The following is a 14,447-nucleotide window of genomic DNA, read 5'->3' as shown; positions in this document are numbered from 1 at the left end:
TTTCTCTCGCTCTTTCTGTCTCTCTCACTCTCTGTGTGTTTCTCTCTTTCTCTCTCTCTCATTCTGTCTCTCTCTCTGTCTGTCTGTCTGTCTGTCTGTCTGTCTGTCTGTCTGTCTGTCTGTCTGTCTGTCTGTCTGTCTGTCTGTCTGTCTGTCTGTCTGTCTGTCTGTCTGTCTGTCTGTCTGTCTGTCTGTCTGTCTGTCTGTCTGTCTGTCTGTCTCTCTCTCTCTCTCTCTCTCTCTCTCTCTCTCTCTCTCTCTCTCTCTCTGTATGTGTCTCTGTCTGCCAGTGTCTGTAGCCCTGTCCTCAGTGCAGGAGGACGTAGACAGCCTCAGACTGGTGAGGAGAGTGGACTCTTCCCCCAGACCGCCCCCAGCCGTCTCAGAGGAGGACCTATCAGTAGCCTCCCTCCTGGACATTCCTTCCTGGGCGGAGCCTATTGGCCACACCCACTCAGAGAGCATGCACGGACTATTGGAGGACCTGGAGATCACAACGTACGTCAGTCAGAGAATGAGCCAATCAGCTTCAAGGATGGATGAGAATATTTTTATATTTCATTTAACTGTTGACTTTAGTAAGAGAGGAGAATTCTACGGAGTATGAGACTCATTATCAATCTGTCATTCCAGTAGATCATCAGAACTTAATATTGTCAATACCTAATAGCTCCTCCAGATTAACATAATAATAACAATAGTATTAATAATAATATATAATAATTATAATGATTATAATAATTGTTTCTGTTATTATATAGTCATATAGTATGTCTCTTTGGAGTCTGCTAAAATGTAAATGTAATAATAACCCGGTGTTCATGTCATTCATGTTTCAGGGAGCTGAGCCCCAACCCGTGGGATTCGGAGGACATGGTAACAAGGGAGTCCGCCACCGCCAGCGAGCAAGTAAGTCCCCCTCTGAACGTGATTGGAGCAGAAACATGGAGACTAGCATCTCAGGTGTATGGCCCCCAGTACCAAACCAGAGACCAGCCTCAGGGCCAGCGCAGCAGAGGTAGCAGTGGCCTGCTCCACCCTCAAGTGGGCGCCACTGGGCCTCTGCCAGCTGGTGTTGACCAAATGTCCCCACCGGGGCGAGGCGAGGTTGAGCATGAGTGCTGGCTGTCACCGGAACAGCTCAGGATATCGTCTCCCATAGTGATCAGAGACTTTGGTCTGAGTCTGTCAGAGTCTGAGCAGGCAGAGACAGACTTCAGAGAACTCTGTGTTGGGTTTAGGGAGATGCCACTGGACAGACCCTATGTCTCCACCTCATCCTCCACCTCCTCCATCACCCTGAACCCTAAAACCAAAGCCAGGTTGTCCAGAGAGGCCAGCACAGAAATCTATGACCACAGTAATTTAGCTGAGTCTGACTGTAGCAACGCGTGTTCGCCTGAGAACAGTAGCCAGGCTTGTTCACCTCAGGACTGTAGCGATGGTCCAGCAAGTCTGGCCGTGGCTGAGGAGGCTGACCAGAGAACAGTGGCTGAGGAGGCTGACCAGAGAACAGTCATCTCTGAAAAGCACATAGAAGAGATAACGGCTCGTTTCCACCAGGCCATGTACGGCTCAGACGAGGTCCTGCAGGTCACTGAGATGGTCCCCAAGTCCCACAGATCCGAAGACCGGCCAGAGAAACGCCTGGAGCTGGCAGATCTCAGAAGGAACCAATCACAGATGGAGACACAGCTTTCGTTTATTGACGAGCCAGGAGAGGGTTGTGCCATGGCGCACTACAGCATGGTAGAGCAAACCAACGTCCAAAAGGGCATTGTTCGGTCGAAGCAAAGTCCACCAACCAGCGAGTTCACTCCGATGACACGTGACTCACCTGACAGGCACCCTAGCTTTATCACCATCCGACCAGAACCCGATCACGTCATAGTGAGGGCCAAAACATCCTACATGTTCATGCCAGTTACCCCCCAGTCCCCTGGCCAAGACACAACACTGTATTCACATCTCACTGACTACAGACCAATGACTCCTGATTCAGAAATGGAGTCCCTGTCACCTGACTCTCTACGGGGTCTCTCGCCCATGGAAGAAGGGTTCATTAGCGTAGCTAGACTATCATCCCCTGAGTCCGTAATGTCCGTTGGCACCTACAGGGCAATTTCGCCTGACTCCCCTCTCCGCGAGCGTAGGGTAATGTCTCCAGATTCTGCCAGGGCATTCCGTGAAAGCAGGCCTCTTTCTCCCAGGTTGGATGGGTCTAGATTTTCATCCGAGGTTAAAGCCTACATTATAGAGAGTAGAGAACCCTCATATTCTCCTTCAGACATATACAAGTGTAAAAAGGATTCCTGTGATTCAGAGATAGCAGATAGCGCTCTTAGTACCCTCTCCCCTTACCACACCGATAGCATCCAGAGTCCCCTCTCCCCTTCCCACACCAATAGCATCTGGAGTCCCCTCTCTCCTTACCACCCAGATATCATCCGGAGTCCCTTCTCTCCTTACCATTCAGACAGTGTTCTGAGTTCCTTATCCCCTGTGTCCTCTGAGATGTTTTCTGATGACATATGGTCCCCGTCGCCAGAGTTGTATGAATTGGTGACTGAGAGCAGGACCCTGTCCCCGAACTCCCCAGTACCTGAGTATGACACACCTGTACCTGACACACCTGTACCTGACACACCTGTACCTGACACACCTGTACCTGACACACCTGTACCTGAGACACCTGTACCTGAGACACCTGTACCTGAGACACCTGTACCTGACACACCTGTACCTGAGACACCTGTGACATCAGCGATTGACTATGCAGATCTGTTGTTCACTGACTGTAGAGCATCCTCCCCAGAGTCTGTTACTTGGTTGGATGAGAATAGGCAGCTTTCTCCTAACTCTCCAGTTCCTCAACACACACCCTCAGTGTGTGACTCAATAGATAGATCATTTTCACCCGAATCCTTTACTTCAGACCTAGACTATTCTGAGTTCTGTCTTGAAGAATTGTTTGCTGTGGAAAGACCAGATTCTCCCAATTCAATATTGTCAGAAGTAGATACAGTAGCTGAAAGAGACTTGGCAAAACATAGACCACCATCACCGGGATCTGGCAGTCCAGACAGTGAAACAGAAATGGAATGGGAATTCATCCAGTTGTCATCCCTTCCTGAGTACAAAACTCTTTCTCCTGAGTCACTCGGTTCAGACAGTGATGGAATCCTTTTATATCTTGACCATTTCTTAACTGACACGAGGCCATCTACACCTAAATCTGATACGTTGTTGGATGATTTAAGGCCCTTCTCTCCCGACCCTCCACTTCCTGAGTTTAGTTTGCCGTTAGCTGAATATAAAACGTATCAGTCTAGAAGTAGACCCTCCTCACCGGCCTCAGTAACATCAGAATTTGAGTACTCTAGTTTAAGTCATGGAGAATCATTAACTGAAAACAGATCGGAATCACCAGATCCGGGGATGTTACAAATTCCTCAGTATAGAGCTAACTTTCTTGATTATGTAGTTCCTGTGAAAAAACACTCATCGGCAGCAGAAATTGGTGAATTGAAATTCAGACCCCTGTCACCAGAATCAATAACTTCAGAAGGGGACTTTACCTTCCTTGAGCTCTTGTTTTCAGAGTCTAGATCATCCTCTCCAGAGTCTGTTGCATCATTTGATGAGTACAGGCCCCTCTCTCCTGACTCTCCAGTTCCTCACTTCATGCCTCAATGTTGCGATTGTTATTTGTCTTTCACTGGAAGTAGATGTTCATCACCAGAATCAGTAGCTTCAGATATTGAACTCTCTGAGTTCTGTCTTGAGGAACTGTTTGCTGAAGACAGAGCAGATTCACCTGAATCATTTATATCAGAGAGTGAATTTGTTGAGTCAGTTGAAAGAGGTCTAATGAAACTCAGACCCTTGTCACCAGAATCAGTAACTTCAGAAGGTGATTATACCTTCCTTGAGCTCTTGGTTGCAGAGTCTAGACCATCTTCACCTGATTCTATCACTTCAAATGACCAATATCGAGCTCTATCTCCTGATTCCCCAATCCCACAATTTAGACCCACAATAATTGAGTCGTCAATGTCATTCTTTAGCAGATCTTCGTCACCTATTTCAGTAACTTCAGACGTTGAAGGATCTGGCTTCTATCTTGAGGAATTTGTCAATGAAGAGAGGCCATATTCTCCAGAATCTTTTGTGTCAGAGAGTGAATTCGTAGAAGCAGCTGAAGGAGGTTTGATAAAATTCAGACCCCTGTCACCAGAATCAGTAACTTCAGAAGATGGTTATACCTTCCTTGAGCTCTTGATTGCAGAGTCTAGACCGTCTTCATCTGAATCTATAACATCGTTAAATGAGTACAGGCCTCTCTCTCCAGACTCTCCTATTCCTGATTTCAGACCACATTGTTGTGATTATTATTTGCTATTCACAGAAGATAGATCTTCGTCACCACAATCAGTCACCTCAGACATTGAATTCTCTGGATTTAGCCTTGAGGAATTGATTGCTGAGGACAGAGCAGATTCTCCTGAATCGATGTATTCAGATAGTGAATTTCTGGATCAATTGGAAGCAGAACTTGTTCCAGTCTTGCATGAATCAGCTTCTCCAGTTTCTGATTCTCTCCCTCACTCTATTCAATCTGAAACATCTATTAAGAAATTAATCTCACCTGCCTTAGTCCAGTCTGAATCTGTGCACAGAGACACCAAAACAGACATGTTATCTACCACAACAATGGCAACAGAAGACTCTGTTGAGGCTAAAACCACATTGCCAGTTGTAGCTAAAACAGCATTTATACAGCTTGACTTGAGTGATGAGAAAGTTTGGTCATTATTACCAGTCGCTGTAATGATGCCAGTAAAGCAGGAGCCAGCTAATTCCCTTGTGGAGGAACATGAATACAATTTGAAACACCAAGATAAATCTGAAATCAAAACTTTACCTCCTGCGTCAGTATTTTCAGAAAGTAGTTCACAATTCAGACCTGGACATTGTGATTATTATTTGTCATACAATGGGAGTGTTTCTCCGATACCTGAATCTGTACCAACATTTGAAGATCATACACCTCTTTCTCCTGACTCACCTAATACACAATTCAGACCTGAACATTGTGATTATTCTTTGTTGTACGATGTGTGTAGGTCTACATCACCTATGTCTGTAACTTCAGACCTTGAATATCGTAGTTTGTACAGACCAGATTTCGCTTCAGAGAGTGAATTTACTGTGACAGTTCAAAGTAGCCTATCTGAGTATAGACCACTCTCACCAGAATCAATAACTTCAGAAGGGGACTTTACCTTCCTTGAGCTCTTGTTTTCAGAGTCTAGATCATCCTCTCCAGAGTCTGTTGCATCATTTGATGAGTACAGGCCCCTCTCTCCTGACTCTCCAGTTCCTCACTTCATGCCTCAATGTTGCGATTGTTATTTGTCTTTCACTGGAAGTAGATGTTCATCACCAGAATCAGTAGCTTCAGATATTGAACTCTCTGAGTTCTGTCTTGAGGAACTGTTTGCTGAAGACAGAGCAGATTCACCTGAATCATTTATATCAGAGAGTGAATTTGTTGAGTCAGTTGAAAGAGGTCTAATGGAACTCAGACCCTTGTCACCAGAATCAGTAACTTCAGAAGGTGATTATACCTTCCTTGAGCTCTTGGTTGCAGAGTCTAGACCATCTTCACCTGATTCTATCACTTCAAATGACCAATATCGAGCTCTATCTCCTGATTCCCCAATCCCACAATTTAGACCCACAATAATTGAGTCGTCAATGTCATTCTTTAGCAGATCTTCGTCACCTATTTCAGTAACTTCAGACGTTGAAGGATCTGGCTGCTATCTTGAGGAATTTGTCAATGAAGAGAGACCATATTCTCCAGAATCTTTTGTGTCAGAGAGTGAATTCGTAGAAGCAGCTGAAGGAGGTTTGATAAAATTCAGACCCCTGTCACCAGAATCAGTAACTTCAGAAGATGGTTATACCTTCCTTGAGCTCTTTTGTGCAGAGTCTAGACCATCTTCATCTGAATCTATAACATCGTTAAATGAGTACAAGACTCTCTCTCCAGACTCTCCTATTCCTGATTTCAGACCACATTGTTGTGATTATTATTTGCTATTCACAGAAGATAGATCTTCGTCACCACAATCAGTCACCTCAGACATTGAATTCTCTGGATTTAGCCTTGAGGAATTGATTGCTGAGGACAGAGCAGATTCTCCTGAATCGATGTATTCAGACAGTGAATTTCTGGATCAATTGGAAGCAGAACTTGTTCCAGTCTTGCATGAATCAGCTTCTCCAGTTTCTGATTCTCTCCCTCACTCTATTCAATCTGAAACATCTATTAAGAAATTAATCTCACCTGCCTTAGTCCAGTCTGAATCTGTGCACAGAGACACCAAAACAGACATGTTATCTACCACAACAATGGCAACAGAAGACTCTTTTGAGGCTAAAACCACATTGCCAGTTGTAGCTAAAACAGCATTTATACAGCTTGACTTGAGTGATGAGAAAGTTTGGTCATTATTACCAGTCGCTGTAATGATGCCAGTAAAGCAGGAGCCAGCTAATTCCCTTGTGGAGGAACATGAATACAATTTGAAACACCAAGATAAATCTGAAATCAAAACTTTACCTCCTGCGTCAGTATTTTCAGAAAGTAGTTCACAATTCAGACCTCTACATTGTGATTATTATTTGTCATACAATGGGAGTGTTTCTGCGATACCTGAATCTGTACCAACATTTGAAGATCATACACCTCTTTCTCCTGACTCACCTAATACAGAATTCAGACCTGGACATTGTGATTATTATTTGTTGTACGATGTGTGTAGGTCTACATCACCTATGTCTGTAACTTCAGACCTTGAATATCGTGGTTTGTACAGACCAGATTTCGCTTCAGAGAGTGAATTTACTGTGACAGTTCAAAGTAGCCTATCTGAGTATAGACCACTCTCACCAGAATCAATAACTTCAGAATGGGAATTTACCTTCCTTGAGCTCTTGTTTTCAGAGTCTAGATCATCCTCTCCAGAGTCTGTTGCATCATTTGATGAGTACAGGCCCCTCTCTCCTGACTCTCCAGTTCCTCACTTCATGCCTCAATGTTGCGATTGTTATTTGTCTTTCACTGGAAGTAGATGTTCATCACCAGAATCAGTAGCTTCAGATATTGAATTCTCTGAGTTCTGTCTTGAGGAACTGTTTGCTGAAGACAGAGCAGATTCACCTGAATCATTTATATCAGAGAGTGAATGTGTTGAGTCAGTTGAAAGAGGTCTAATGGAACTCAGACCCTTGTCACCAGAATCAGTAACTTCAGAAAGTGATTATACCTTCCTTGAGCTCTTGGTTGCACAGTCTAGACCATCTTTACCTGATTCTATCACTTCAAATGACCAATATCGAGCTCTATCTCCTGATTCCCCAATCCCACAATTTAGACCCACAATAATTGAGTCGTCAATGTCATTCTTTAGCAGATCTTCGTCACCTATTTCAGTAACTTCAGACGTTGAAGGATCTGGCTTCTATCTTGAGGAATTTTTCAATGAAGAGAGACCATTTTCTCCAGAATCTTTTGTGTCAGAGAGTGAATTCGTAGAAGCAGCTGAGGGAGGTTTGATAAAATTCAGACCCCTGTCACCAGAATCAGTAACTTCAGAAGATGGTTATACCTTCCTTGAGCTCTTGTTTGCAGAGTCTAGACCGTCTTCATCTGAATCTATCACATCGTTAAATGAGTACAGGCCTCTCTCTCCAGACTCTCCTATTCCTGATTTCAGACCACATTGTTGTGATTATTATTTGCTATTCACAGAAGATAGATCTTCGTCACCACAATCAGTCACCTCAGACATTGAATTCTCTGGATTTAGCCTTGAGGAATTGATTGCTGAGGACAGAGCAGAGTCTCCTGAATCGATGTATTCAGACAGTGAATTTCTGGACCAATTGGAAGCAGAACTTGTTCCAGTCTTGCATGAATCAGATTCTCCAGTTTCTGATTCTCTCCCTCACTCTATTCAATCTGAAACATCTATTAACAAATTCATCTCACCTGCCTTAGTCCAGTCTGAATCTGTGCACAGAGACACCAAAACAGACATGTTATCTACCACAACAATGGCAAATGAAGACTCTGTTGAGGCTAAAACCACATTGCCAGTTGTAGCTAAAACAGCATTTATACAGCTTGACTTGAGTGATGAGAAAGTTTGGTCATTATTACCAGTCGCTGTAATGATGCCAGTAAAGCAGGAGCCAGCTAATTCCCTTGTGGAGGAACATGAATACAATTTGAAACACCAAGATAAATCTGAAATCAAAACTTTACCTCCTGTGTCAGTATTTTCAGAAAGTAGTTCACAATTCAGACCTGGACATTGTGATTATTATTTGTCATACAATGGGAGTGTTTCTCTGATACCTGAATCTGTAACAACATTTGAAGATCATAGACCTCTTTCTCCTGACTCACCTAATACACAGTTCAGACCTGGAAATGGTGATTATTATTTGTTGTACGATGTGTGTAGGTCTACATCACCTATGTCTGTAACTTCAGACCTTGAATATCGTAGTTTGTACAGACCAGATTTCGCTTCAGAGAGTGAATTTACTGTGACAGTTCAAAATAGCCTATCTGAGTATAGACAACTCTCACCAGAATCAATAACTTCAGAAGGGGACTTTACCTTTCTTGAGCTCTTGTTTTCAGAGTCTAGATCATCCTCTCCAGAGTCTTTTGCATCATTTGATGAGTACAGGCCCCTCTCTCCTGACTCTCCAGTTCCTCACTTCATGCCTCAATGTTGCGATTGTTATTTGTCTTTCACTGGAAGTAGATGTTCATCACCAGAATCAGTAGCTTCAGATATTGAATTCTCTGAGTTCTGTCTTGAGGAACTGTTTGCTGAAGACAGAGCAGATTCACCTGAATCATTTATATCAGAGAGTGAATTTGTTGAGTCAGTTGAAAGAGGTCTAATGGAACTCAGACCCTTGTCACCAGAATCAGAAACTTCAGAAGGTGATTATACCTTCCTTGAGCTCTTGGTTGCAGAGTCTAGACCATCTTCACCTGATTCTATCACTTCAAATGACCAATATCGAGCTCTATCTCCTGATTCCCCAATCCCACAATTTAGACCCACAATAATTGAGTCGTCAATGTCATTCTTTAGCAGATCTTCGTCACCTATTTCAGTAACTTCAGACGTTGAAGGATCTGGCTTCTATCTTGAGGAATTTGTCAATGAAGAGAGACCATATTCTCCAGACTATTTTGTGTCAGAGAGTGAATTCGTAGAAGCAGCTGAAGGAGGTTTGATAAAATTCAGACCCCTGTCACCAGATTCAGTAACTTCAGAAGATGGTTATACATTCCTTGAGCTCTTGTTTGCAGAGTCTAGACCATCTTCATCTGAATCTATAACATCGTTAAATGAGTACAGGCCTCTCTCTCCAGACTCTCCTATTCCTGATTTCAGACCACATTGTTGTGATTATTATTTGCTATTCACAGAAGATAGATCTTCGTCACCACAATCAGTCAGCTCAGACATTGAATTCTCTGGATTTAGCCTTGAGGAATTGATTGCTGAGGACAGAGCAGATTCTCCTGAATCGATGTATTCAGACAGTGAATTTCTGGATCAATTGGAAGCAGAACTTGTTCCAGTCTTGCATGAATCAGCTTCTCCAGTTTCTGATTCTCTCCCTCACTCTATTCAATCTGAAACATCTATTAACAAATTCATCTCACCTGCCTTAGTCCAGTCTGAATCTGTGCACAGAGACACCAAAACAGACATGTTATCTACCACAACAATGGCAACAGAAGACTCTTTTGGGGCTAAAACCACATTGCCAGTTGTAGCTAAAACAGCATTTATACAGCTTGACTTGTGTGATGAGAAAGTTTGGTCATTATTACCAGTTGCTGTAATGATGCCAGTAAAGCAGGAGCCAGCTAATTCCCTTGTGGAGGAACATGAATACAATTTGAAACACCAAGATAAATCTGAAATCAAAACTTTACCTCCTGTGTCAGTATTTTCAGAAAGTAGTTCACAATTCAGACCTGGACATTGTGATTATTATTTGTCATACAATGGGAGTGTTTCTCCGATACCTGAATCTGTAACAACATTTGAAGATCATAGACCTCTTTCTCCTAACTCACCTAATACACAGTTCAGACCTGGAAATTGTGATTATTATTTGTTGTACGATGTGTGTAGGTCTACATCACCTATGTCTGTAACTTCAGACCTTGAATATCGTAGTTTGTACAGACCAGATTTCGCTTCAGAGAGTGAATTTACTGTGACAGTTCAAAGTAGCCTATCTGAGTATAGACAACTCTCACCAGAATCAATAACTTCAGAAGGGGACTTTACCTTTCTTGAGCTCTTGTTTTCAGAGTCTAGATCATCCTCTCCAGAGTCTGTTGCATCATTTGATGAGTACAGGCCCCTCTCTCCTGACTCTCCAGTTCCTCACTTCATGCCTCAATGTTGCGATTGTTATTTGTCTTTCACTGGAAGTAGATGTTCATCACCAGAATCAGTAGCTTCAGATATTGAATTCTCTGAGTTCTGTCTTGAGGAACTGTTTGCTGAAGACAGAGCAGATTCACCTGAATCATTTATATCAGAGAGTGAATTTGTTGAGTCAGTTGAAAGAGGTCTAATGGAACTCAGACCCTTGTCACCAGAATCAGAAACTTCAGAAGGTGATTATACCTTCCTTGAGCTCTTGGTTGCAGAGTCTAGACCATCTTCACCTGATTCTATCACTTCAAATGACCAATATCGAGCTCTATCTCCTGATTCCCCAATCCCACAATTTAGACCCACAATAATTGAGTCGTCAATGTCATTCTTTAGCAGATCTTCGTCACCTATTTCAGTAACTTCAGACGTTGAAGGATCTGGCTTCTATCTTGAGGAATTTGTCAATGAAGAGAGACCATATTCTCCAGACTATTTTGTGTCAGAGAGTGAATTCGTAGAAGCAGCTGAAGGAGGTTTGATAAAATTCAGACCCCTGTCACCAGATTCAGTAACTTCAGAAGATGGTTATACATTCCTTGAGCTCTTGTTTGCAGAGTCTAGACCATCTTCATCTGAATCTATAACATCGTTAAATGAGTACAGGCCTCTCTCTCCAGACTCTCCTATTCCTGATTTCAGACCACATTGTTGTGATTATTATTTGCTATTCACAGAAGATAGATCTTCGTCACCACAATCAGTCAGCTCAGACATTGAATTCTCTGGATTTAGCCTTGAGGAATTGATTGCTGAGGACAGAGCAGATTCTCCTGAATCGATGTATTCAGACAGTGAATTTCTGGATCAATTGGAAGCAGAACTTGTTCCAGTCTTGCATGAATCAGCTTCTCCAGTTTCTGATTCTCTCCCTCACTCTATTCAATCTGAAACATCTATTAACAAATTCATCTCACCTGCCTTAGTCCAGTCTGAATCTGTGCACAGAGACACCAAAACAGACATGTTATCTACCACAACAATGGCAACAGAAGACTCTTTTGGGGCTAAAACCACATTGCCAGTTGTAGCTAAAACAGCATTTATACAGCTTGACTTGTGTGATGAGAAAGTTTGGTCATTATTACCAGTTGCTGTAATGATGCCAGTAAAGCAGGAGCCAGCTAATTCCCTTGTGGAGGAACATGAATACAATTTGAAACACCAAGATACATCTGAAATCAAAATTTTACCTCCTGTGTCAGTATTTTCAGAAAGTAGTTCACAATTCAGACCTGGACATTGTGATTATTATTTGTCATACAATGGGAGTGTTTCTCTGATACCTGAATCTGTAACAACATTTGAAGATCATAGACCTCTTTCTCCTGACTCACCTAATACACAATTCAGACCTGGACATTGTGATTATTATTTGTTGTACGATGTGTGTAGGTCTACATCACCTATGTCTGTAACTTCAGACCTTGAATATCGTGGTTTGTACAGACCAGATTTCGCTTCAGAGAGTGAATTTACTGTGACAGTTCAAAGTAGCCTATCTGAGTATAGACCACTCTCACCAGAATCAATAACTTCAGAATGGGACTTTACCTTCCTTGAGCTCTTGTTTTCAGAGTCTAGATCATCCTCTCCAGAGTCTGTTGCATCATTTGATGAGTACAGGCCCCTCTCTCCTGACTCTCCAGTTCCTCACTTCATGCCTCAATGTTGCGATTGTTATTTGTCTTTCACTGGAAGTAGATGTTCATCACCAGAATCAGTCGCTTCAGATATTGAATTCTCTGAGTTCTGTCTTGAGGAACTGTTTGCTGAAGACAGAGCAGATTCACCTGAATTCTTTATATCAGAGAGTGAATTTGTTGAGTCAGTTGAAAGAGGTCTAATGGAACTCAGACCCTTGTCACCAGAATCAGTAACTTCAGAAGGTGATTATACCTTCCTTGAGCTCTTGGTTGCAGAGTCTAGACCATCTTCACCTGATTCTATCACTTCAAATGACCAATATCGAGCTCTATCTCCTGATTCCCCAATCCCACAATTTAGACCCACAATAATTGAGTCGTCAATGTCATTCTTTAGCAGATCTTCGTCACCTATTTCAGTAACTTCAGACGTTGAAGGATCTGGCTTCTATCTTGAGGAATTTATGAATGAAGAGAGACCATATTCTCCAGAATCTTTTGTGTCAGAGAGTGAATTCGTAGAAGCAGCTGAGGGAGGTTTGATAAAATTCAGACCCCTGTCACCAGAATCAGTAACTTCAGAAGATGGTTATACCTTCCTTGAGCTCTTGTTTGCAGAGTCTAGACCATCTTCATCTGAATCTATAACATCGTTAAATGAGTACAGGCCTCTCTCTCCAGACTCTCCTATTCCTGATTTCAGACCACATTGTTGTGATTATTATTTGCTATTCACAGAAGATAGATCTTCGTCACCACAATCAGTCACCTCAGACATTGAATTCTCTGGATTTAGCCTTGAGGAATTGATTGCTGAGGACAGAGCAGATTCTCCTGAATTGATGTATTCAGACAGTGAATTTCTGGATCAATTGGAAGCAGAACTTGTTCCAGTCTTGCATGAATCAGCTTCTCCAGTTTCTGATTCTCTCCCTCACTCTATTCAATCTGAAACATCTATTAACAAATTCATTTCACCTGCCTTAGTCCAGTCTGAATCTGTGCACAGAGACACCAAAACAGACATGTTATCTACCACAACAATGGCAACAGAAGACTCTGTTGAGGCTAAAACCACATTGCCAGTTGTAGCTAAAACAGCATTTATACAGCTTGACTTGAGTGATGAGAAAGTTTGGTCATTATTACCAGTCGCTGTAATGATGCCACTAAAGCAGGAGCCAGCTAATTCCCTTGTGGAGGAACATGAATACAATTTGAAACACCAAGATAAATCTGAAATCAAAATTTTACCTCCTGTGTCAGTATTTTCAGAAAGTAGTTCACAATTCAGACCTGGACATTGTGATTATTATTTGTCATACAATGGGAGTGTTTCTCCGATACCTGAATCTGTAACAACATTTGAAGATCATAGACCTCTTTCTCCTGACTCACCTAATACACAATTCAGACCTGGACATTGTGATTATTATTTGTTGTACGATGTGTGTAGGTCTACATCACCTATGTCTGTAACTTCAGACCTTGAATATCGTGGTTTGTACAGACCAGATTTCGCTTCAGAGAGTGAATTTACTGTGACAGTTCAAAGTAGCCTATCTGAGTATAGACCACTCTCACCAGAATCAATAACTTCAGAAGGGGACTTTACCTTCCTTGAGCTCTTGTTTTCAGAGTCTAGATCATCCTCTCCAGAGTCTGTTGCATCATTTGATGAGTACAGGCCTCTCTCTCCTGACTCTCCAGTTCCTCACTTCATGCCTCAATGTTGCGATTGTTATTTGTCTTTCACTGGAAGTAGATGTTCATCACCAGAATCAGTCGCTTCAGATATTGAATTCTCTGAGTTCTGTCTTGAGGAACTGTTTTCTGAAGACAGAGCAGATTCACCCGAATCATTTATATCAGAGAGTGAAGTTGTTGAGTCAGTTGAAAGAGGTCTAATGGAACTCAGACCCTTGTCACCAGAATCAGTAACTTCAGAAGGTGATTATACCTTCCTTGAGCTCTTGGTTGCAGAGTCTAGACCATCTTCACCTGATTCTATCACTTCAAATGACCAATATCGAGCTCTATCTCCTGATTCCCCAATCCCACAATTTAGACCCACAATAATTGAGTCGTCAATGTCATTCTTTAGCAGATCTTCGTCACCTATTTCAGTAACTTCAGACGTTGAAGGATCTGGCTTCTATCTTGAGGAATTTGTCAATGAAGAGAGACCATATTCTCCAGAATCTTTTGTGTCAGAGAGTGAATTCTTAGAAGCAGCTGAAGG

The 14,447-nt window shown here is 42.3% G+C and overlaps 1 protein-coding gene across 1 annotated transcript in view; it reads left to right on the top strand.

Moving 5' to 3' along the window:
• The window catches only part of LOC115189439 (ankyrin-3-like), a gene marked incomplete at its 5' end in the record, with an annotated part of 88,096 nt that overhangs the window by 52,285 nt on the left and 21,364 nt on the right, over positions 1–14,447 (top strand). Inside the window, 2 exon segments of the mRNA XM_029748068.1 lie at positions 291–498; positions 840–909. Of these exon segments, the coding sequence (XP_029603928.1) occupies positions 291–498; positions 840–909 (278 nt within the window).

The sequence above is a fragment of the Salmo trutta genome, unplaced genomic scaffold (genome assembly GCF_901001165.1).
Source record: "Salmo trutta unplaced genomic scaffold, fSalTru1.1, whole genome shotgun sequence".
NCBI lineage: Eukaryota > Metazoa > Chordata > Actinopteri > Salmoniformes > Salmonidae > Salmo > Salmo trutta.
Note: the sequence above shows the minus strand (reverse complement) of the source record. Positions and strands in the feature narration are given on the sequence as shown.